The sequence below is a fragment of the Stegodyphus dumicola genome, chromosome 6 (genome assembly GCF_044657685.1).
Source record: "Stegodyphus dumicola isolate Sdum_Otavi_A_Nest chromosome 6, ASM4465768v1".
Classification (NCBI taxonomy): domain Eukaryota; kingdom Metazoa; phylum Arthropoda; class Arachnida; order Araneae; family Eresidae; genus Stegodyphus; species Stegodyphus dumicola.
The window spans coordinates 39,544,516-39,571,681 of record NC_140773.1 but is presented as its reverse complement, the minus strand read 5'-3'; the positions used below and the strand labels follow the sequence as shown (position 1 = coordinate 39,571,681).

At 32.6% G+C, this 27,166-nt stretch overlaps 1 protein-coding gene across 8 annotated transcripts in view; it reads left to right on the top strand.

The window, feature by feature from the left end:
• Positions 1-27,166, top strand: part of LOC118205380 (inositol polyphosphate-5-phosphatase A-like) — a 117,857-nt gene that overhangs the window by 13,426 nt on the left and 77,265 nt on the right. For 2 of the 8 annotated variants that reach the window (XM_085818234.1, XM_085818238.1), the window contains exons 2-3: positions 5,466-5,579; positions 12,162-12,191. In XM_085818234.1, the coding sequence (XP_085674360.1) occupies positions 5,466-5,579; positions 12,162-12,191 (144 nt within the window). The other 6 variants (XM_085818240.1, XM_085818237.1, XM_085818236.1 and 3 more) reach the window with 6 other exon arrangements.

Genomic DNA, 27,166 nt, shown 5'->3' with positions numbered 1-27,166 from the left:
ACGAACGAATCTACAAACTACGCAGACCTCGCTTTAATAAATTAACATAACAACAATAAATTTCAAAGAATACCATGTACACAGCATCCTGTTTAAACTTAAAAAAAATTCTACGAATTGCACAATTTAGGCAAGGAAGGAATCTACGATCTACGCACTCCTCGCTTTAATAAAATAACATAACAACAATAAATTTCAAATAATACCATGTACACAGAGTTCTGTTTCAACTTTAAAAAGCATCTACGAATTGTACAGTCTAGACACTAAACAACAAAATAAACTAAAATAAATTTCAAACAATTTAAAAAAACAACGATAACGACAGTAATTCATACTAAAGAACCAATGAACATAACATTCTACAAAATAAGAACAAGGATAAAATAAAATGCACTTACCATGAATTAATGCGTTTTCGAATAGCAGAAATATAAATTTCATACCGCCTTTAACATGCCGCCACGTAATCACTATCGTATTTACATGACAGCCAGACACACTATCCAGAAAATTTATACTATGGTTCACAAATAAATAAAATCACAAATCCCTACTTCTATCATGCAGTGCCATTAAAAATAATCTCCCAGACCGTCTTTCCACACTTCCAAATACCCACTACCCCTCAACAGGATAGCCACAATCATATTTCCTTTTGCCGAACTTCAATTCAACAACTACCATTTTATCTTTCCCTCCCATCTTCTCAGACACAGAGGCGAACCAACGAGCTCCAGCGAAAGATTTTTCAACGTCAACAGGGTTGCCATAGAACACGAAATCGCGCCAAAAACCATCGCAGAACACATATCGCCACATTTTGTGAAATTAGGGCGTATATTAGAGTTGTACCAAATGCTTAATCATGACGAAGATTAGGTGCGAAATTGGGAGAAAGTGCAGAATCGCAAACTGCTTGCCGCGTTTTTAAGAATTGCACATACACGGTATCATCCATGTGCGCGTCAACCAACTTTCACTTAAAAAAGCATCCCAGAATTGCACAAAATGGCATTGCGCACACTCTTGACTTTATCCATGTACACTAATAAAGTCCTAGCTAGTAACTTTTATCGCTGTTATGTCGTGGAGCAAAAACAATTTTATTTTGCACCTGACTGCCACTGGCTCCGACATGGCAATTTGAATACTCTACATCTAAAATTTGAAACATCATTCCAGAATTTTAAATGTTTATTTAATAGAATTCTATTCATATATTTGCAAGTTATACACTATAAATACAATAAACAAAATTTGAACTTATCTGCGCCAGCGTGAATAAGCCTGGCATAATATTCTGAACTCGACGCAACTTTAGCAGGAAAAATACCGCTAATTCAAACACAAGGTTTCATCCTTTCCAATGCAGCTAATTTTCTAAATATATTTTACTAATATCCGTAGCGGGACAGCGGATTCCATTTCATTCACCCAAAACTCAAATGTTATAACGTAATAGTATCGCAAAAGATGCAAAAAACATCGACTCAAAATCAAAATATTAAAATCTATAGAATATCATCCGCTGTTGCCATTCCAGCACTGCCAAGTTTTTCTTCCTGCAGCTGTTGCCAGACTTATTCTCGTTGTATGTGAGAGGTACAACAATCGCCTTACCAAAATGTCGCCAAACTACCTGTTACCATATTTCAAAGATTAGCCTTTTTTTTTTACTAGTACATAAAAGATCTAACATTGTGGTTCTCAACCTATTTTGCCCTATTCCACCCCTTTCGTCATTGCTAGAAGATCATTCTCATCATGCCCTTCCTTTTCAGTACTTGAAAAATGCATATGTATATTTATTTAGATTTCTTAACTTGCTTTATAAATTAAACAACAAAAAGTACAGAAAATGTTGATGTACAACCAGGATTTGAATAAAAATAGTTTTTTATATTCATAAACCACAGCTCCCAACTGTGGTTTTTCTTCTGGTCTCCTGGTATATTACCAAATCTCCCAGTTTTCAGTTTTTAGCCTTTATTAAGGAACATTTTTCCCAGAAATGAATAAATTTCATTGAATGAATTAAACTTAAATTGTGCTAATTCGATCTTTTCACCTTTAGTGATTTTCAGAATAATTTTTCTTATTAAATTTTATTATACTTGAATTGTATTTTTTATTAATTTTATTAAACATCATCTGATCTGAATTATCTTAATCTAATGGAGATATTTGTAGATGTTTACATCAGGATTCAAGCTCTGTTTAATCAATTAATATTTACGTCTAATTTAATTTTATTTCGATCTACAGTACATTACCAAGTTTATCCGGATTTAAAGTACTTTGATCAGTAAAAGCTTTCATTCACTACTTGAAAATTTCTCAATTCATACTCTATTTCGATTTTATTTTTGCCATCAGTTCGTACTCTATTTTGATTTGGTGTTTAATGTGTGAGCTACAGTTGAACACTTTTTTATAAAATCTTCATTATTTTTCTGTAGATGACAAAAAAATATTTCAATTCAGAAAAACTGTAAATTTCAACATTACACTGATCGATACATTATGTAAGTATAATCAGACATCAAGCTGGTCTTTACCGTACGGTATCCCTTGGTTTCTGGAAAAATCAGAAAGTAGTATTGGTTGTTCGTGAAATCTAAAAACCCCAATGTTGGTAACCGTAATGTTGATAATGTTGGCAAAACTTGCCTTGGAGAATTTTTTTTTTTTTTTTTTTTTTTTTAATCGTTAAGAAGCCGTTTTTCTGCGAATATCACCAAATGTGTTGTGATAAATTGAGATTTTGGCTATTTTTTGTAATAGTATTACTTCAGTATGGACCGGGATTTTTTTATACTTACCATTCTTTTCAATTGATGTGTTCAGTTGCACGTGCATTAGTGTTGTATTTTGATGTGGGTACCATCATTTGAATATGTCTGAGGTAAGTAAGAGGATGAATGTTGATGGTTTGGGTTCTATTATGTGTATTTATCCACCATTAACAGCAGATAGCCGAAACAACCAAAAATTTAATTGAATTGCTTACATGGAAGATGGAGAAGATGGTGGTGGGAAGCTTGAAAGTATGCTCATGATAAAAAGGTATGTTAAAAAATTGACGTTTCATTTATTTATTCGTCTCCGTATGTTAATTTTTGTTAAAAGATTTGTTGTTTAGTGTTAGGAAATATGCATTTTCGGTTATTTGTTCATCTCTGTGAGTTAACGCAGCGGCAAATTTTTTCTGGTCAACATGATAGTTTTAACTTTAAGTGAAAATAGGTCGATGTGTTCATGGACAAAGTTAAGGCAGTGTGAAATGCCTGGTTTGTGCAATTCTCTGATTTTTTTTTTTTTTTCAAAGTTAAAATAGGTTGATGTGTACATGGACACCGAGTTTGTGTAAGTCTTTGACTTCTTGTTTTGGTTTTGTGTAGCGAGGGGAAAGATCGGCACCATCTTGAAATTGGTGTAGATCTGTGGTGATGGCGATAAGGAGTGCGCCTTGCGCCCTCCGATAAGTGTGGCAACCCTAGAGGAGAAGTTTCTTACGAGTAGCGAGCAGAGCGAAAGAGGCAGGCTGTCGGGCAGTGTGCGCGAAGTTCCTAAATAAAGCTTAATTTTTATTGTGCACTATGTCTTGTTAATATTTATATTAATGCAGTAAGAACATAATCTGTGATATGGAATTCGAGGATTGGTGGTAAAACATAACAGGAAATCACCATAGATCCTTCCTGACGAAGATCTTGGTGTCAAAAAAGAAATGATTCGCCAAGGGGTACTGTAGAGTAAATTTTAACCCAGAGCCATTTAAAAATTTAGCCATTTGAGCGTGTTGCATATTTTTTTGTTAGTAGCATTTCAAGGGTGTTCCCCAAGACATGACTTTCCTAGTAACTTTCTGTATCTCCACTTGTAAGTTCAAGTGTTTTTCTAAAAATTGTTAATGGCTTTGTCGAGACTCTGCTGCTGTTGGTACAGGACTGGAATTTCATCTTCCAACTCACTTTCATTTTCACTGATTCCTTTGTTTTCCCTGATAACTTGGATGATCTCTGCATCACTCTTTTCACAGCCTGATATTTTTTTGGCAGGTCTCATCATGCATTTCTTCATCGCCACCCTTGTCTTCTGGCACATCTCGAGAGTTTCCAGGAATTTGCTTTGGATGAAAGCTGGCTTTTTTAAAGCAATTTGAAATCAATTGGGAGTTACTTCATCCCATGCATTTAAAATAACATGCATAGCATCTAAAAGAGAAATCGACTTAACAGCTTCTCTAGAAGAACAAACTGTGTCAGCCATATCAATTTCATGGTACTTTTCTGTTATCAGGACCAGATTGAGAGATGTATGTATGAATGTGTTCATGTATGTATATATGTATGTATTTGTCTATACACACATACACATGTATGTATATATATGTATGTGTGTATACACATATTGTGCATACATACATAAATCTGGATTGGATAACAGAAGAGTACCAATTTCATTAATAACATTTTAAACCACTTCCTTCCTGTAATGGGTCTTCAATGCTTATATAACATCCTGATCAGAATGAAAATTGTAATAGGAGGAAGGAAAACTAATTTTATATTCTTCAGTGAGAGATCATATGGATGGGCAGTGCAGTTATCTGATAAGTGTACCACTTTTTCTTACTGAAGTTCTTTTTCCCACTTCATAAGTAAATCTCTAAAAATCCTTCTTGTCATCCAAGCATTTTTATTGCTATAATAGGCACCCTTCGGACAACGAGATTTTCTACTTGCACCGATGACTAATGGAGTCTTAATTTTTCTGTCTGTATTACACGTTAATAACATAGTAACACATTGTTTCATATCTCGCTGATGACTCACTTTTTAATATTAAAATGTGCTAAGGTAGGGCTTAAAAAATATATTTCTATTTCAGGCAAAAAAAAATTTGCTGATTTGTTGGCACTGTTCCTATTTCCAAGTAAAATAACATCCAAAACATAAAAAATTTATAAACTCAATAAACTGCATTTTAAATCAAAATAAAACAAGGAAATAACATGAAAATAGAAATACATGATGTCTAATATGTACAGTAACAAAAAGGAAATATCGACTTACTTATTTAGAAATTTCTGTGTCTAGTAGCGCATAGAATTCCTTAACATCCCAAAGAATCTGTATACTGCCATCGCCATATAAATTCACAAAAGTGAAAATAAAAAATATCCTCTGTACTGCCGGAGGCTTTCAGATATTAATTAAGGCTAATTGAGTGTATGAGATAGGATTCAGTTTCCCTCATCCCTTCCTTAGCAGGTAGACTTAGCTTTGCTATAATTAAAATGAAAAACCAGATATTGTTTAGCTTTTTAATTCATTTAATTCTTTAAAAAAGTACTTTTCTTTCTGTATATTTTCAGCATTAAACAGTGATTTTTGTTGCTCTGATTTTTTTTTTTCTCTCTGAGGAATCCTTTTTTTTTTTTTTTTTTAATTTGATAGAATGGCTGATTTAACAGAAATTTTGGATTTTTGGCCTGGAATTGAGTTTAATGAAGATTGGACAAGTGAAGATGATCCTCATGACAACAACGATGAAGAAGTTCCTCCAAATAGGTATGTTTTAGCTGAGCCAGGAAGATTTCTAGTACATCTTATACATATATGTATTAGCGGGCTGCAGCCAAAGCAAAATTTCTAAGTTCTATGTTCAGCTGAAGAAAAGTGTATAAAAACATTTCAATGTGAATGAAATTACAGTCAAAAGTCGTTAATTCGGACACCCATAATCCGGAATGATCTAAAATTACAAATTATTATACATTCTTACCATTATAAGGAATATCACTGCCTATATTTTCCTCTACTAAAAGAGATGTTTCATATGTCCAACACCTTGATGCATTTCGAACAGTATATCCTCCACCGCCAAGGACAAGAAGAGGGACATTCAATTCCTTCACAAATAATCCGGACCTCAAAGCTTCAAACTTTCTGCGCATGCGTCGGGTTGACGTAAGGCCTTTACGGCTGAGAATATGCTTGTGCGCGTGCGCAAAATACGTTTACGAGTGCACGTTTAATGTATAACGGACGGTATGAGCTAAGCTAAAATTATTTAATTATCTATTTCAGTTAATGTTGCAGATTGCGTTGTTCCTCAATCTTCGAATTGGATCCGGCTTATTATTTTTTGCAGACTGTTAGAGCAAATTTATAAAAGTAAGCTTGAACTTTCGATTATGTCAAATAGAATTTCTGATATATATTTATTAATATGTAAATGATCTACAAAGCGAAAGTATGTTTCGAAGTTCATTAAACAAAAAGTGGAATTGCTACAAAAACTGGATAAAGGCATATCCTTTGTTTATCTAAACTTTAATGTTTGTTTATCTAAACTTTGTTTATCTTTAACGCTGCGGCGCCACGCAATGAATTGGAAGTTGATCTGTCAGCACTATCCTTATCTTCAGGGCAGATGTTTTTATTTTATTTGGCTTATAATTCCTTATTAAATGTAGTATTTCATCTCGATGTACTCCATCTTTGATATGATTTAAATCAAATTCCTCGTCATTATAATTCGCTTCCGACAGCGAAGAAAGTGACAGAGGTTATTGAAAACAAAAAAATTTCAATTGATAAATTTGTCGGTATTCTCGACACAGCAATTATAGGACTTGAACAGCGGAACTTTGTAACTGAACAAGAAATTATGTCTGTTTAAAGAATTAAAGAGAATGTATTATCACATAAAAAATGAAGCAACTTAAACAACTTACATTGAAAGAAATGTTTAATGAAGTAAACAAATAAATATTAAGCTTTTTTTTTTTTTTTTTGTAAATTTTGATACCCTTTAGATCATAATTGTTCTTTATTTCATAAATTACGGTTTCATATTTTTAATTTTATAAATAATTACGTCATTAGGAAAATCTCTCTTCGGAATAGTCTTTTGTTTAAAAATGATCATCGGCTTTAGCTTGTCACCGTTTGTGGCACATTCTAACACACATGTAAATGACGTTATTTCATGCCCCGTCGTAAGCACAGATACGGTTTTTGCACCAGTTTCATCAACACTTCTGTTTGCAGGAGAGTCGAAAGCTAATGGCGTTTCATCCATCTGTGACCGAAGAAGTTTTTTTTGTCAATAATATCTGTCACATATTTTTAGAAAAGATGCCTTTTTATCCTGCCAGTCCATTGGTAATTGTTGCCCGACTGTTGTTCTAGTAGGCACAGAAATATTTTTTCTTTTCATAAATCTGCTACACCTCCTTTGAAATCATTATATTCATTCGTTTTGCTATAAATTTTGCTTGGAAGCGAATTTTTACAGCTTTTACATTCCCTTTCCTCGTTGCTCCTTTTTCCAGTTTTCAAGGTCGTCCTCTAGATTCGGCCACCTTACAGTATCACTTCTTACGCTCGTTTCTGTTGTGGCATATTTTAAAGTTCTTTTTCAGTCTTCCAACGTCGAATACAACTCTCGTCAACTTCAAACTCTCGAGCTGTTGCTCGATTTCCAATTTGCTCAGCACGTGAAATTACATTAAGCTTAAAACCAGCAGTATAGCTTCTGTGCCGTTTAGGTGACATTTTCAAAAATTTTCCACTCTCTTCTTACTTAAAAACTATCCAACAAGTACTTGTACCCAAACTGATGAGATCTGTATCTGGCAGAATGCCAAGAAAAATTGATTCATGCTGAAGGGGAAATATGTCAGAGTTCATTATTGCAAGGCCAGGTGGAGTTGTATCCACCTTTGAAAAAAATTGCAGAAAAGGCAGGGGTGGGGAGAGGATGGGTACTGGAAGATTCATCGAATGGCAGAGGAGAGAGACTATTCAAACTGATGAGATGGTTGATTTGAAAGGGGGAAGAATGTTATTTTTCTGAGATCTTATTTAGGGTGAATAAGGCATGTAGATCCGTTCAAGGGAAAGAATGTAAACAAAATAACGTTCGCAAAAATCAACTGAGTGGTCTTTTGTGTGGGAACAGCACCAGTCTATGCACAATGACAAGGCCATCCAAACTATGTACAATGACCATCATAGGAAATATTTTATATTTAGTACACCTAAACGCCGCATGGGTAGAAATGCCGCACACGCTGAAAATTTAAGTTTTAAACACGTAAACGCTGCAGCGTTTCTTCCGGAAATTACGGTACTTAAAAATAAAATATCGAAAAAATACTGAATGATGTAGGAAGGAAATCTAAAATTTTCTTATTTATGCTCAGACTTTTTGATGATGTGAGATTTGAATGAGCTTCAGAGAATGATATAACATTAAGCATAACCATAAATTGCTTTAAAAAGCAAGATTTGTATTGCGACTGAATGCAATCATATCTATCCAAGATTTTGGAGAAGGTGCTGATGAAGTGTAAAATAAAATTTCACACACCTACCAGTTGCTTAGTTACATCTCTTGAGGTTGCTTTTTGTCTAAATATTTGTTAGTGTTATAATATTTATGCTGCTGCAGAGTTTTATTAAGACTGCAAGGGTTTGTTTTTGATGTAGATGTCAGTGTATGGGTAGGGAAGTTAGAGAAGCTTTCTATACCAGAAACATATTGTAGATGACTGTGAGATTTGAAAATGCTGAGAAATACACCATAGTGCATAAAATTAATGTCAACACAAAATGTGAAAATTTTTTCCATTTCTGGAATTTTTGTATCTAAACACAGGACCTGTTTAGCAGATAAAGCAATAGACGCTTTATGTAAAAATTGTCAGCAACTGAAAAACATAACTTGTTATATATTTGTAATATAACTACTGATTGAATAAATGTAAAATATAATAATATTTTCTGTTTCTGTATTCTACGATTTTTTGTGCACTTCACCCTTTCCTATTATTTTAGCATATTTCTCTGTAAATGTTAGGAATGTCTTAAGCAGAGTTTGTCCAAAAATTTGGACGCTTGCCTTATGCTATGGCGTATTTTTATCCATACAGCTTGACAAGTGTTATTATCGCATGAAGAATAAGATTAATTTATCTTTCACCTGATCTCACTGTTACTCAGTTTTTAAAGGGCTGCAAGAAAGTAAAGCATAAAATCTTTGTTTTAAATTTATTTAACCTGCTATCATTTAAAAAGTTATCAACATTTGAAGCATTGCTGTTATATTATTACTGTTACTATGTTTCTAGTGCTATGTATTATTACATACATCAGTGCAGACTTGTTTAGTTTTTAACTGAAGCAATTTTTTAAAAGCATGAGATTCTTGAGAAATAAATTACTAATTCAGGGTTTTCCAAATCTTGAGAAGGCAAAAGTTTTGAGAAAACACAATTGTATATAAAGCAATTTGCCTTTTAATTTGAATTATTTAACATTCTAGAAATAGAGTTGATGAGAATTTGATCTTATTTAAAAATGTAACTGGTATTTAAACTTAAATGCCTAATAATTTATTCTTCACAGCCTTGTCAAAATCATGATTAATTATATAGAAGAATATCTGCTTAAATGGATATAAAATATGGCAATTTATTATGCATAAATGGGAGTTGTAAAGTTAGTTTATTGTAGTACTTGCTTGAATTTTCTGATTTCATACATTACGTGAAAAATTGTTAAGTGGACGAAATCTTTACATTTTGCTGTTTGAACACTGCTATTAGATTTTAATATATGACTTTATAATAAATCCAGATTTTTCTAATAGCCATTATAAATGTGTTTAACATGTTTCTATAGAATCAAAAGAACAGAATTTGGGATATTTATTTTCTTGTGGAAAACATATGATGTCTTGAAATATGTTTGATTGCGGGAATAATTCAGAATTTTGTGTAATGTAATTTGACTTAAGCTAGAACTGAAACACATTAACCACTTGCGCTAAAAAGACATGCCACGCATGTCGAGATGCTTTTGTCTCAAACCACATGCGACATGAACACCACATCGATAGGCATTTATCGCAAAAGTGAAAATAACGTGGTGCACATGTCGCCTAACAACGAGATTGTTTATTTCTCGAGTTACAGCTCTGGATTGCACTCGCAGATGCAAAGCGGCGTAAATGAGACACTTTACCGCTTGTTATATTGTAGTGCATGTCACCGCAACTGTGGAGTTTCGTCGTAGCGCAAATGGTTAAATTGAAGTAAAGTGATAGGATCTTGAATATATTTAGATAGGATCTTGAATATATATTTAGATGTTGCCATGATTACTGGAGAAGCTAGAGGAGACAATAAGTTGCTTTGAGAGATCTTGATTTGAGATATTTATCTGTTTTAAAGTAACAGAGTCTAATTTATCTTTGATATATGACTTAATTTAGGGTATAAAGACTGATAATACAGAAGAAAAGGAAATACACCTGTAAATTAATCATTTTAATAAATGTTATAATAACGCACAACTAACAAGGTGAAGCTGCAGCATAGTTAATACCGGACTGCTGTATTTTAAGTGTTTCCTTTTAAATCTCATATTTTTAAATTAAACATTTCCATTCAAAAACCATTTATAAGTGGATTACTTATTCCGCATTACATGATGCATTGCTTAATACTATGCATTTCTGTGATGCATTACTTGATAATCAAATTTTAGTACTTTGTTACAGCGGCTTCGATCATGTTTAGTGATTTTAGATTTGTGCCGAGATTTCAACTATAATTTCTCCATGCTCATGAAATGTGAATGTAAAAATAAACAACAGATTATATATTACAAAAATACTCATAAGCATGTTTTTTAAAAATCTTTGTTATTATTATTTTCTCTCATGTAATTATTCCAGTAAACTGCAGCTCCTGTTCAGCTGTTCAACTGCAGCACTTATTGAGCTGTCACCCATATTAAGTTGTTTGTTATACAGTTTCATGGACATCAGCTCCTCTGCCCAAGAATTCCTAAATCTAATAGCAGTGACAAATAATATTCTGGAACTACTGAACAAATTTTCAATGTGGAGGCCCTTCTTCTTTTTGCAATTTTTAACATTGCATCTCCAAATGGTTTCATCGTTAACATAAAATTTCATGTTGTGGCCATTTTTGCATACTCGTTTATCAGGTAAAAAACCTCTTTCTTGAAAAATGATATGGCATCTTCCTCATTACTTGGTAAATTAAAGAATGTTAATGTGATATTCACACAAAAAAAAAAAAAAAAAAAAAAAAAAAAAAAATGCAATGGATGTATTTTAAAATAAACAGTGTGAATTCAAAAACCTCATCAGAAAGGAATAATGTAAGAACAGGCTGCAAGAGCAAAAATGCAGCATGGTGCATTTTTGCTCTTGCAGCTAATAATATACGATTACGTGGCGAGGTATAAAAACATGCACCCAAAGCCGATATATGATCGTTTTGTGAAGTGTCAGAACTCGTAGCCAGATTCTGGCAAGAAATCTTAGTTGATTGGCGATTCAATCTCGGGGGTCGCTATATCGAAGAAGTACCCAAATTTATTTAGTTTAGTATATGACTTTGAACTTCAAAGTGAGACACTAAGCAAAAATATTATAAAGGGCGGATGAATTTTGCCTAGAATCTTACATTTATTTTTTTGCAGTGTCATTTTTCCAATTTAATGCACTTGCCTTGTTTATTAAAATGCTTGTCATTGTAGATACTACTTCCTACTGTACCATCAATATTTGTGTCTTAAATCAATGATTAAAGTGAAGTAGTGACTTACTTTTGATATACTAAATTGACTTCTATGCTAATTTTAAATGCAAGACTATTTTTAGCATTTTATAATTTATAGGATGTTTATTCTTTCCTGAGAACCATATAGTATTTCATGATGATACTAATGAATGAGAGAATTTTTTTGGGAGGGGAGTTGATATTTCATTTAATTTCAAGCATTATAGATTTCCCTAGCATGTTTTTAAGTAATATAATTGCTAAACTCTGATTGGTAGTTAATGGAAGTTTGAATGCTTTAGGTAATTGTTGATGAATAAATATATTTCAAGGTTGAGTTTTAGATTCGTAAGTGAGATATTTTATAGTATGTTCAGTTTCTTTTTTTTTTTTTTTTTTTCCCTTATTACATGTTATAGGCTTTGAAAATTTAATATGATGTTATATTATTATTTTTTTTTAAATCAAAACTTGTTTGATATAAAGCTTGTTTGCATGCTGTGTATTTTTCATTATGATTTATATGTTACATGTTTACTCTTTCTAGAAACTGTCTGCTCCAATATCATCTACAGAAGTGTGAAACTTTTTACAATTGTTTATTAAGAATTTCTATCATTTGCCACTTATGTTGCATGTGTAGTAAATTTGTAAAAGTTTCTTTTCCCTGCTGCTTGCATGTGTCATCTGCATTATGCTATTATGATTTTTTCTTAATTTATTTTTTAAAGGAAGAAATGATATATTCCAACTTTCATCATTTGTGGTTATTGTTGCTGGATTTTTCTTTAGTTCTATATAATACACATGAAAAATATTTGCATAATTTTTGCTTTGTATTACTTTCTATTCTGCATCAAGATTAGTCGGAGATTTGCAACTATTTATGCTTAATCTAATATATAGTATTCCCTCGCTAACCTGATAATTAGTGCATTATCAAATTTTTTGTAGTTTATCAAAGATATTTTTTGGGGGGTTGGGGGGGTTACATTCACAAAGTTGCAGTGCAAAAAAACACAGTGAGAATTATTTGTTGTTTTACACAAATTGAAGTTTTGATTTTTATTAACTATAGGTATTAATAGGAAACTACATATTGTAACACAAGCCTTTTAATAAAAATGATATTGCAAGATAATTACATTAATTGACAGAGAAATGTCTGTTGTACATACCCTTTCACATTAAAAAAAAAGTTTTAAGCTAATGGCATTTCAGTATTATTATAGTTATTTTCTTTCTAAGTATAATATGATTTGAGAAACCTAATAACATCTATTTCAACAGTCATTGCAGGAATCTAACTCAAATTTAGGTCTTGAGTGGTGAAAGTGCTACTTGTTGAAGAGTATGATTATTATGGTATCTATCGTGACTTGTCGATGAACTTTGTAAATCAAAATGGAGGTATGTGATGCAAGAATTGTAGTTAAAATTTTTTAGAATTTTCAAATACCTTATATTGCATTTAATTTTTTCATACCTTATTTTTTAAAAGGAATAAGTATCTAAGTTGACACAATTTGGCTGTTGTGTGCCTGTTACTTTTTTCCCTTCTATCTGATCTAAAGTAGCCCTGAAGTCTGGGACTCAAATGAGATTGGCATTATAAATGATGGAAGGATTTTGTTATGTTGCTGCTGTTCCCATTTCTGTTTGTACTGTTTCTTTTTACTGATACTCTGCTAAAAATTTCAAACAAGATTCAAGGTGATGGCCATGCTACTGATACTCTGCAATGAGTAATGCTTTCTTCCAGTCACCAATACCCAGCATTTGGTTTTGTTTCTTGTGTAAACACACACACATATATAAATGTACATGCATGTGCACTCACATACACAACACACAAATTAATATAAAACTTGACAAAAGCAAATTGCAAGAATGACTTTGAGAATTATTATCTTGTGCATTTGCTGCTAAAATTGACGTACATTACTTTAAAATGTTAAATTATTACCACGTATGCAAATTTTTTTGAACTAATAAATTACATGATTAAAATAAATGAAAATTAAAAATTAATATGTTGATTTTTTTCACTGCCAGACCTGAACATTGTCAGGAGGTAGGTAGATATAACACCTATACAATCATCATACCTGGCCTATTAGATATGTTTCTGTTAATCCCAAATTGGCTGAGGCTTTAAAATGTAATATTTACCATTTTTAAAAACCATTTTTATGTCTGAAAATTTAAAGACTCTATCCCTACATATATGGCCAGCCAGAGAAGCATATATACGATAGTATAAACTACATTCAAAATGAAAATTCAAAGCATCAGAAAATTTCGGTTGGGTCGTATGCATAAAAATGGCAAAGTGGGCAAAAGCAACACTTTTTACAGGAAAACTATAAACACAGTAAATATATAAGTGGTAAATGCAGTCATAAAATTAAGTATAAAAAATCTGGAATTCAATAAACATTAACACTTTCACTGCTGGTCATGTGAGGTTATGTTGATAGTTAATGCTGTGTGATAGAAATAGATTGTACCCATATGCCAACTTTATGAGAAATATGATTTAAAAGAGGTAACAAAAGATTATTATGTCTACCATATTGATTGCTAAGCCTTTAAGCATAGAATTTTATGACTGCACACCAGTGTGTGATTGGCACTAAAGGTAAATTTATTTTTGCAATGCTGCATGAACCCTGGCACAAGGTATTTAAAAATGAATCAAAATTAGTAACAATAATATGCATTATTTTTGAATGAAACTATGCCACAAACAAATATATATATATATATATATATTATAAATAAATATGTTATAAGACAGTTACAATGATATTCCTACAAACTAATTTCTGAATGTTATTCGTGTATGGTCTTTGCATGAAATGGAACTTTGTCTTCATTCCAAACTACATACATTGACAACTAGTTTCTAACCTTCACTCCATGCCAGTACTAGCACATATTTTCAAAACTTAATGCTGATCGGCAGCAAATTTGTTAATCAATATTTCAGTCTAATTACAAAAATCATATGAATCAATTAAAACTTACTCAAGCAGTAGGTACTTCTAAATGAATGTTGGAAAGAATGTGGATGGGAAAATTATCTGAACTCAGAGCAGCCTTTAATCTCGCCAAATAATATTAATGAAATAGTTGCTATAAAAACTTAAAGAAAACTTTAAAAAATGGAATTCAGAATCTGGCAAAAATTAAGAAAAAGAAAAATAGAACAGACTAACAGCTCTTTGTGTTATTTTGGCTGCAGTGGCAACTTTCAGAAAATTTGAAATGTCCCCATTAGTCAAAGTTACAGCCATAATGGTAGAAATAAAAATACAAATTTACAGTAAATTACATATTTTACAAATTTTGCGTACTAAAAGTAGTTCCTCACCCATTCACCTCATTCTTCCTTTAAAAAAGGGCTTCATTATGTTAAAAAAAAAGGGCTTCATTATGTTAAAAAAAAAATCGCAGTTCATAGATGATGCCAGCTTTTTTTCAGTTTTAATTATTTTTAAACATATTTATTAACTTGATTATTGGCGAATGTTTGTGAAAGCAATAGAATTTCTGGTATGTTGACTTCCCTTAAAATATCTTTTATACAAGCTAGTTGATTATAAATAGTATTTCCTATAACCTTTTTGGAGATGTACTGTTCCGATTAAGTAGCTTAATAGAATTAAAGTCGAAATCTCTTTTGTCAAGTAATGTGACTTCTTTTGGTAATTAAAAATGTTAAGATCCAGAAAATCGACAGCTGGTCAAACTGATGAATCTCAGTTTGTCTTAAGTTTAAGACAGGAAGGCTAAATATTGCTAGATTTGATGAAGTTAAAATTGTTGAAAGAATGATATCATCAATATATCTATAGAAATCTCTACTTTTTAGTAAATAAGTAAAGGTTACATATTTGAGTAGAATAATTCATTCCCATAAAGATGCCATTAATTTGCAGAAAAGTAGTATCTCGGAACTAAATGTAATTGTGAAAAAGAGAGCAGTGGAGATATACCTTCCAGGTAATAGTATCTAAACTTTTACGTATCTGTAACATTGGTAATTCTAATAGACTGGTATAAATTTTTTTCATTGGCTGTGGTGTATAAAGGTTCCCAAAGTCATAGCAATTGATATTAAGTATATTGCTCTTTTACAATTTTAATCACATGATGGTTGTTATAAATGATGCAATTGAAGTGTTTTTCTTTGTTTACATTTTTAAAATTAAGTTTACAAATCTGCTTGAATTTAAGAGAAAAAAATGTAGTCATATCCCTCCTTATAGTTCCTCGTGCCATTAGGAATAAATCTGAAGTTGACTGAGCTCTTTTGGAACTTAAGCAGTGCATATAAGTTAGAAAATCTACTGAAATCAGAATTAAGAAATAATTTTAGTGTTCTGTGGAAAGCATGATGTTTATTATTAATAATTGCTCTTTTGTTACTTTTAGCAACACCATAAGTAACTGCTTGTTTAAGTTCGCTTTCATCAAGAGAGCTGTTACAAATGATGCTGAAATTATTACCGACTTTGTTTTTAGTTATAAAAAATTTAGCCCTAAGAGTAGAAATTTTTTTTGAGTTCTTGCAAGAGGTAAAAACTTTCAGAACTTTGCTGCTTAGACAGTGCTATTTTGCCATTGTTTAATATATGTTTCCATTCCATAAAGGTTTGAGTAGGTAGGCAAAGCTTGAAGCTGGTTCTTAAAATGAAGTCATCTGTATTATCTTCAACATTTTTAATGCATAATGACTTATTAACTGAGCCAACTAACTGGCGTAAATTTAGTACTCTGTTTCATAAGCTGCCTTAAAAAATAATCTTCCAACTATATCAAAATTACCAGTAATAATGTGTTTATTGGGAGAATCCATACAAGAAGGGGGGGAACTACATCATTGCAGTATCAAGTTGCTTTTCAGTTCAGTTCCTGATGGTTGGAAAGCCGCTTTTTTTTTGGGGGGGGTAGTTGAAACAGACATGAGTCCTGGAATCTGTTGTGGGAAAAGATATTGTGATGTTTTAAACCTTTTTTTTAAATTTATTCTATTGAAGGCAAGATGTAGAAAGTTAATAAGAGAGAAATTCATGGTCATCATCTTTCTGTTACTTTGAAATTTAAGTATAATAAAATCTAATACAAAGTCTTTAATATCAGAAAAATTATTGAAAGTACCTATGAAGTACTATTGAAGTTGTGATAATGTAAATGTGTGCAGTAATGTGACACTTTTTAAAGTGAAATCTCAGTATTAAATAAATTAATGAACTTAAGTTGAAGTTTATTAACATTAACCACTAGTATTTTGTTTGTAGTCTTTTTGCCTCATCTAGTTCTTCTAAGAGCGTTTTTACTGAAAATATTAAATCTTCCATAAGTAGTATGATTAAAATATAAAGTACATTTATTAAGATAAGTGTTAAGTCCCTGTTTTTTAAAATGTGCAGATTTTCTGAAAAGCCTAATTTTTAGATTAGGAATAAAATCTAAAATTTTAATTGAAATATCAGTGAAACTGTGTGTTTTAAAATGTTCTATTTCTACTGTGGCCTGAAAAGTATGAGCTGATGCAAGCAATTCATTTTAATGCGAGATCTGTAGTTGTTTATTCTTGATTGTTTTTAGTCTGTCCTATACAAACCTTACTACATTTGTTACAAGTAATAGAGTAAATACAATTAGATGTTTTTCAGACTGCTTTTTCTCACCAAGTTGGATTAGCTGGTGGGGCATTATGTCTGTCTGTATGTTAAACAATTGGAATTTTTACATTCCTATATTTCAAATCAGCAAGATGATAAAAGTAAAAAGGGGGCTAACCTTAATTACAGTCAAGATTTATGAAGGAAAAACTTGAAACCTCAGTTTTGCCTGAAAGTAATAGATTAATTCAAAATCGGAAAGTCCTTGAATTATTAAAATAAGAGTAATAGATAATAATAAAAGAATATATTAAGTTGCTTACTCAGATACAAACTAATATAAAATTGAAAAAAGCAAATTGCAAGAATGACTGTCAAACCTAGAACCCTGTGCATTTGCTGCTAAGATTGACATAAATTACTTAAACATGTTAAGTTATAATCAAATAAGTATTTTTTTTAAATAATAAATTGCAAACAAAAGTAATTATTGTATGAAACGAAAAATATAAAAATAGATGCAAATTTAAAAGTTGAATGAATAATAGTCAGTAGTCTTTGGCTGAGAGTGACATCTGAACGAACATTATGTTTTAAATTTTTAACTCTAAAAAATTCAAAAATACATCAAAATTGAAATTGGTATGGTCATTTTATCACTGTCAGATCCGAGCATTGTCAGTAGGTAAGCCTATTGATACAGTTACCTTATCTGACCCAGATTTCTTTCACTCGCATTACTTTCTTTTTTGTTACTTTCAACAATTTTAATCATATCCAGTCTAGCAGTATTTGCTTTTCGTATCTTAGTAACACTAACTCGGAGCAAACCTGACTGTTAATTTTCTGAATCTTGGCATTTTTAATTATCAAGAAGTGAGATTAACTTTTATTCAATTAAGTTAATTAAATGGAGCAGTAACATCTCAAAAAGGCTGTAGAAAATACTATTTATTATCAATTAGTTTGTATCAATAATATTTGCACATAAGTTGAGCAATAGCAACAGGAAATTTTATTACTTTCACAAGTAAGTGGGCAATAATCAAATTCCTAATTATTTTTAAGAAACTACTGAAAAAAAGCTGGCTTCCTCTACAGACTATAAATATTCTTTTACATAATAAAGCCAATTTTTTAAACCGCGAGGAGGAATGAGGTGAATGGGTGAGAAAGTATTTTTATTGTCGTCTATAATAACCTTACTCTGACTTTCCGCCTACATTCTTTTCAGCAGTCATTTAGAAGTAGCTACTGCTTGATAAATTTTAATTAATTCTTCGCCTTTTTTTGTAATTGTATTTTTGTATATTGATGCCAATTTTTAACATTGTTATAATTCCAGATTGTTTATATTTCAGTAGGCACTTACACAATTGTTTATTGTTTTCTTGCGAGAAGTTTTGTTCACTTTTATACATGTGATCCAACAGGTATTTTTTGATGCCTTGAATTTTTATTTTGAATGTTGTTTATATTATTGTATTTACATTTTTTTAGCAGGCATGGTATGTAGGGGTAGCGTTTTTTAAATTTTAGAGGTACAAATAATTTTAAAATAATTAATTTTGAAACCTATGCTAATTTGGGATGAACAGAAACATATCTAGTAAACTGGGTATGGTAATTGTATCAGTGTTAAGCTCACATACATCCTGACGATGTTCAGGTCTAACATTGATAAAACAATTGTATTCATTTTTAATTTTCATGTATTTTCTGCTGTTTGAATTTTTAGGTCTAAAAATTAATATTCATTCAGATCTCAGTCTCAAATATTGACTGTTCATTCACCTGCTAAATTTTCATCGATTTATATATTTTTTATTTATTATAATGTATTTTTATTTATTATTTAAAAAATAATTTTTGTTTAAAATTTTGTTTAAAATTTATTTGAAAAAAATTTGGCTATTTGTTTATAATTTAACTTTTTAAAAATTTATATATATAGTGTGTATATATATATATAGTCTTCTTCGCTTTTTATTTTAATTTCTTAACTACGTTCACAAAGTTTAAACTCTACAAGCTAGTAGGTCCTTCCTAAAAATCTTGTATTTTTTTACTAATAGCAAATCGCTATTTATTTTATTTTGTACATTTACCTAACCAGGCCATTATGTATAGTTTTTCTTACACCTTAATGTGTTTTTTCAAGCAGACGCGTCAGGAAATGGAACAGAGAATTGACACTAAAGTTTTTAACTAAGTTTTTTCAGTTAATATTCAAGAAGAGTTTCGTGTATAGTTTCAGTTGTCTGTTTCGACGAAATGCGTTATGGAATTAGCTGGATTCGAATATCATTATATAATTTCCCCTGAAGGGTCGGTAATGAGATTCGAATTGGGCTAATTTACCATTTACCGCTTTTTTGTTTTTGTATTTTTGCTTAAGTCTTATATCACACTTTTATTCTATTGTTTAAAGTTTGCCTTACCTTGATCAACATTTCACTTACAATTAGATTTGAATTTTATTTGTAAATATTCTAGTGATAATAATGTTTACACTTAATTGCACTTTATTTTCCGTATGTTAAAATTTGTTTCACTGTAACCGCAGTATCTAAGCTACTTTTTAGCGGAAGCACTAAGACTATTCTTTTAACTTGTTTTCTAAATTTTGCAGCTCAATGCACAAAAGTTCTTGACCACAAAGGTCTTTTTTAATTTGTTCTCCTTTCTTTAATTATTTATATTGTTGCGTGCGTATGGGTTCGTTATGAAATGAATGCACAAGTCCGATGAAAAATGAACAAAAAAAATTTATTATTATCACAACAAAAATGCTTAAATTTTCTCAAATTATCATGCAGTATTACAATATCTCACAGTAGTTATCTTTTAACTACTCAAATGTCCAATAGAACGCAATTAAAAACAGCTAAAGAACGCTAATCCGCGAATTCGCTACAATCAACAAGAGCAGTTTTCTAAACAACAACAAACTAAGCAACTACTACAAACTGAGATGTTTTCCTCCTTTTATAAGATTTTAAAATCATGCGCTAGAATTTTCCAGTACTTTCTCGAAATCAAAAAGAGATATTTATTTATTTAATGCACGCGCTCTTGTAATTTCAATTTTACGGCTTAGCTTTCTTTTAATATTCGTCACGCGCTGCACTGCGCGAGAAATAAAATCATTTAATTTGTAATTGAACTAACATTAGCTTTTTAAATACCAAATTCGTAACACTGCCCCCTTCCCAAGGACTGCACATCCCGGGCAGTACAATCCCTGGACAGGAAGCTAAACTTACAACTGTGGCATAAATGCATTAATAAGCATTACATTACAATAATAAACAACATGAACAATAAATGCAATACATAAAACAAATCAAATACACATTTAAAAACAAAAAGGACCATGGTCTGATACTATTTACAATTATTTACATTACGTACTATGGCCATAGTAATGAGCTAACCTTTCGTAAGAGTTCGAAGACTCACGGATCCGAACCACGACGTCATTCGTGTTCAGCACTGTGTATGGACCATCCGAAGGTGACTGTAATTTAGGGCTCAGTCTTTTTCGTTGAATTGGGTTCCAAAACCACACCTTGTCTCCTTTGTTGGATCTCTGTCTAGTAGCTCTTGTGTCGCATCTGGTCTTCACTTTCTCCGTCGCCAAGTTCACTCGCTTTCGAGCGGAACGGTGCATCACTTCAAAATGGGCCTTGACATCTTGGATGTGTTCCTCAGGCGATGAAGGCGCATCCGTACGGCGATGAAACAGGCGGTCACAAGGCAGATGAAGGTCTCGACCGAAGAGCATCTGAGATGGAGAATAGCTGGTAGTCTGGTGTTTCTTTTCGAACCTAGCATGATTTCGGCTGTTTCTCGAGCTGGTTCTTTCGGACAAAGCGTCGGCATTTCCAGGTGATTGATCCCTTCTTAGGATGGATAGTCATGTCTTTAGATCCTGAAAGCAGTTTGTTGTTTTTCAAGTCTAAGGAAAAATTGTATTTCCTTAAAAAGTCCAATCCGAGTATGCATGGATCTGTAATATCCGCCACATATGCCGTGTGATGGTAGGCGGCACTTCCAAACGTGATTTTCACGTTTAACTTCCCAGCTATGTCGATCTTGTCACCAGACGCAGTCTGAAGGGTAACACAGGATGGCGTCCAAATAAGTTTATCTTTAAATTGTTCAGCTAAATCTTTCCTAATGATGGTAACATTAGCTCCTGTGTCAATGATCATACTGCAAGGAACTCCATCGATATTCCCATTGATGGACAGCCCGTTATTGTTGCCACTCACTGTATAAATTTTAAGAGCTTTAAAACAAGGTTTTTCACTATCTGGCAACCTCCGTTCCTCGATATGGTCACTAATTTGTTTACTGCGTTGTTGCTGGGAAATGGTCTTATTTTCCGTACCTCGGGGTGTTCTACAGTTTCTTCGTATGTGGCCTTCATCTCCACAGTTCCAGCACTTTAGAATTAGTTTCTTTTCACTTCTGTTCCGTCTCAAGCCATTGACTTGTCTGGTAAAATCATCTGCTTTATATTCCGTACCCTGGGGTGTTCTGCAATTCCGTCTTAGGTGACCTTCACTACCACATCTCCAACACCTTAGAGCCACTTTCTTCTCGCTCCTACTCCGTATCAAATCTTCGACTTGTCTGGCTAAATCATCTAAACGAGCCATCAGTTGATCCACTGGCTCATGGACTCGCACAGCTCTAACTGGGTAGCGATCTCTACTAGTTGCTTGCTGGGCTGCCTCGAACTTCATGGCGTACAACAGAGCGCTTTTTATGTCCTTTACATCTGCCATTCGAAGAGCTTTCTGTATTTCAGTATCTCGGATGCCGTCGATAAAGTATTGTAAGGACAGGATTTCCCTTGTTTCTGTCGGGCATTCCGAAAAGGCGAGATGGGACAGCCTTTCAACATCCGCGGCGAGCTCCTGAAGTGTTTCGGTAGGCTGCTGTTGACGAGATTTTAATTGGAGCCTGCTGTAGTCTTTTAAACATTTCCCGCCGAAGCGCAGCTCCAAAGCGCCGGATAGAGCTTCGAAATCTAACCTTTTGTTTTCGGGAAGAGTCTGAAGGATATCCGCTGCGTCGGCTCTTAGAGAAGCGGCGAGATGACAGGCCTTAGCTTGGGAATCCCATCCATTCGCATCCGCCACGATAGAAAATTGTGTCTTATACACCTGCCAGGAGGTCTTCCCATCATATGTGGATAGCTTCAGAGGTGGACGAGCAGGCATTGGTAAGAATTTAAAATCATCACTCCTGCTCCCTGCCGACGCTACGAATTTCTTTAAAGTATCCATTTCTTTGGCAACTGCAGAAACTCTCTCATCAATTTGTTGTTCGATTTGGTGTTGGACGGCACAAACTCTTCCTTCAATTCGTTCCTCCACAGCAGAAACTCTCCCTTCTATATGTTCTTTTACAGAAGAAACTCTTTCTTCTATTTCTTCTTTCACCGAAGAAACTCTTTCTTCAATATGATCTTTTACGGAAGAAACCTTTTCTTCAATATGTCCAACTTTATTTTCAACTGCGTCAATTCTGCCTTCCATAGCTTCAAATTTATTTTCTATTATGCAAGTAATTTCTCTTTTCATTTCTTCTTGACCAGCTTGAACGGCTTTCATTTCGTCCTTAACGGATTCCTGGCCCAATTTCATTTCTTCCTTAACGGATTCCTGGCCCAATTTCATTTCCTCTTTAATTTCTTCTTTAAATGAGGCAAAGGCTGATATTAACTGCCTTAATTGCTCTTCCATCGCTCTTGTTATTGGCATTCAAATCCCACCGCTGCCACCAAAAATCGTTATGAAATGAATGCACAAGTCCGATGAAAAATGAACAAAAAAAATTTATTATTATCACAACAAAAATGCTTAAATTTTCTCAAATTATCATGCAGTATTACAATATCTCACAGTAGTTATCTTTTAACTACTCAAATATCCAATAGAACACAATTAAAAACAGCTAAAGAATGCTAATCCGCGAATTCGCTACAATCAACAAGAGCAGTTTTCTAAACAACAACAAACTAAGCAACTACTACAAACTGAGATGTTTTCCTCCTTTTATAAGATTTTAAAATCACGCTCTAGAATTTTCCAGTACTTTCTCGAAATCAAAAAGAGATATTTATTTATTTAATGCGCGCGCTCTTGTAATTTCAATTTTACGGCTTAGCTTTCTTTTAATATTCGTCACGCACTGCACTGCGCGAGAAATAAAATCATTTAATTTGTAATTGAACTAACATTAGCTTTTTAAATACCAAATTCGTAACAATATATATAAAAGTAAATGAAAGACATATTAATATCTTAAAAAAAATATTGTGTGCAGAGCTGCTGTAGGATTAAAAGTAGGAAATAAGTAAAAGTGAACCTGCTAACTAACTCTAGCTTAATTTGATGGCATTTAATTTATAGGATGACAAAACTTGAAATGCGGACAGTTTGTCATTCCTTGTCTTCCTGTTTATCTTCATAATTTTTGTTTGCAATTTGTCCTTTTGTCTTGAATTAGGAATTTGTTTGTGTTTATAATTTGATCCTTTTGCTTTGAATTAGGAAGAATTGTAGAATTAAATATTGTAACATTCAGCTAGGCTTACTTGTGCTCACTTTTTCGTGGCATATACAAATACACACATGAAAAAGTGCAGTATTATGTAACAAAAAAGCCATGAACTCCTTATGTTAAATACAGATATTATTTTATATGAAAAAGAAATAATTGCTGCTTAGTTTGACATGTGTAATGTAAAGAAGTCAGTCTAGTGCATTGCCACTGTAAGTGGTGGTAACTGCCGTTCTGTATCCCAGTACAGAAGGGAAATTATGTTCATTATGTATTTGAGGTATACAACTCAGTAGTTTCGGTATGTTATCAGGTTTCATCTGCTGTAGCTAAGATTGGTCTGTGCTGTGCTATCATGACCAGATGCATTTATTAGGTGATACATCTAGTGAATGCATGGCCTGAAAAAGAACAACAGGCTGTTACACTTCAGATATGTAATGGTGGTTATCCGGTGCAGTGAGAATTGGAAACCAGTGGCATCTTATACCATAATGCTAGATGATGGATTGGCACTCTGATATGTAATGTGGGACTTACTCTGTCTGTCCCTGTTCTACCGTTGGATGGCATCATGGTGCTACAGAGGGGATTCATATGAAAATTTTATATGTCATTGATCCCATCATATGCAATAGTCTAGGGTCTCATAGCAGTCTCAGAGACCTATGATATGCATTCTGAAGTAATGGGTACCTGGCAAAAATTTCCCACTGGTATGTCAGTGTTCAACTATATGTGCAGTAACTGGTTGCTTTGCAGTACATCAAGTTTTTCTAATACTTGAGTTGTGGCAGTACTGTCCAGTAATTAACTATGCATATAGTATGTCCATTATCATGGTCTTTCATATGATTCAGCTGTTGTGATTTTTCACTTCATTGAGTCCATTTTTCCTCATGTTTGCATCACTATGCAAATAGTCTATCTTAACACAAATGTTAGTTTCTCAAAAGGTAGTTTTCAGTTTCAATATGCCATAGATTTCTAGCCGTTAATGTTGGAAATCTTTTTTATGGCAGCCATATTTCTTAACAGGATCTAGTTTAAGCTGCCTATGCACAGGAGCAATGAAAAACACAAATCCGAAACTTAACAGTAGCTCTTTGTTCTACCCATGTACAGTGCTTCCAATCAGTATTTCTGAGGTACATAAATGGCATATATGTGTACTGCTATTAATTTATTGCCTTTCATGATTATTTGCATATCATGCAATTTTAAGTTGATCTGTTGTATCTTTTCTATTACTCTGTACATAAAATGCTTATTTTGGAATTAAAATTATGATATGAGTTAAAATTATGTAAGTTACAAACATTAGTTCATAATGTTCATAAATTTCAGATTGGAATGCAGAACTTAGTGTGTGTCATGTAAATGGCTTTATGGAAAGAAAAAAAATTTTGAGCTGGTGCTAATTGTGTGAGATTTGATGTAGTGAAGCTTTGCAGTTTCATAGGCCATAATAATTTTAGAATTTGGATTTAACAGCATTGTAATTTTAAAATGATCATACTTGGAAATAATAATTTATAAATTTTGCATAGATTGAAAAGAGCAAAAAATATTTGTAGTTAAATATGTGAAATTTCTTATATTGTTCTGCAATTCTAAATTATTTTTTCTATCTGAGATAGAACAAATAATTATTGTATTAATGATAATCATGGAAAATATTTATTACCGAATGTATGGGATAACAAGTAATTTGAATCAGTAATTAGTTCATCATATTAGAATGCTAGAAATTAACCATTTTGGGGCACTTAAAAGATGACACATAGGAGACTAAACTGCCAGACAGACAATGAATGAATTGCGTACATTCTGTAATAAGGTTACTGTAGTATTTAAGTTGAAAGGGATCATTGATTTTATGCATATAATTTTAGAATTTCAGTCTTTTAATTTTTCTTGATTTCTGTGATCAGATCTTTTGCTGTTTTAAAGATGATTCCTTAAATTTCTTTAAAGTGTTGTTTAATGTTTAATAAACATTCTACTGCTCTTTTACTGATAAATACTTCTAACACAATATTTTTCCTCTTTTTGTTCTGATAAGCATCAAGAATTAGTTATTGAGTTTCGTAGTATTTGTTTATATATTTTTAGAGACTGTTTTTTTGTGTGAATGTGTGACTACAGCCAAAGTTACCCCCTTCGAATGGCAGGCACTTGCCTTATCAGCATTGGCGACTTCTAAGGCCAGAAGTGGTGACCATTTTACTATGGAGGCTCCTATTAGGTGGCCACCATTGCCTCCTATGAGGGGACAGACAATTTACATCCATGCCTTCTCCGGCATTCGAACCCGTGCTCTTCAGTATCGCAGTTGACTCCCATACCCAGTATACTGCTTGGGCGGCTACTACAGCCAAAGTATGAAACCTTTTAAAATTAAGTTTTAAAATCGACATCATCTGTAAAAGTCAGCCTATAGTGTGAATTTTTTTATGCAGTGCAGTCCATGAGTTTTGACTTTTCTGTCCTTATTTTGTTTCATGGATTCAACGTCCATATATAATGACTTAATGAGTTTTACATATTTCCATCTATTTAGTGCTATTAATACAGATCAACGACAGTGTGGAAAAAAAACCATAGGACATTAATAATAGTTTGGTTTTTGATTGGGTTTTATGTGCTATATGAAATTTACTTTGTACTGGAAAAAACTAAATTGTTTTCATGGCTATCCATAGGTGAAGCATAAATACAAGCCAGTGTTCCTTAAAAAAAAATCCTCCATAATGACTTTCTTCCTTTTTTTTTTTTTTTTTACTAACATTGTAAAGTCTACTTTTCATTTCCAGTGATGAGTTGTTTGAGGAAAAACTAATTTTCATTGCATTTAAGTAATGAAACCTTGCACAGACAAATAACACTAAATTTTTGATTATTCAATTAATGTGCAATGCTGGCCATTAAAATTGCAACACCATGAAGGAAAGCAAATGCGAAAAAGATTGCATGTAAACAGTGTGGTATGAAGACAAAATGATTAAATATGTACGCACATTGGAGGTTTACAGGGTTGCAAACTTAGTAGAAACAGCTGCCATACCGGGCAGCTAAAACGGCCTTTAAACCATTAGGCATGGAGCTGAGAATACAGAAATGGACAACTCATTCCATGCTGCTTCATGTCTATGCCACATTTCATCAATTGTATTAGCTGGAGAGAGGTGGTGGGCCAGTCTCTCATTTAGCCATGACCAAACGTTTTCAGTGGGTGACAGATCTGGAGACTGTGCAGGCCAGGGTAGCAATCAAATACCCTGTGTATCGAGGAAGGTCCGAACATGACATGCAACATGTGGTCTTGCATTATCTTTAC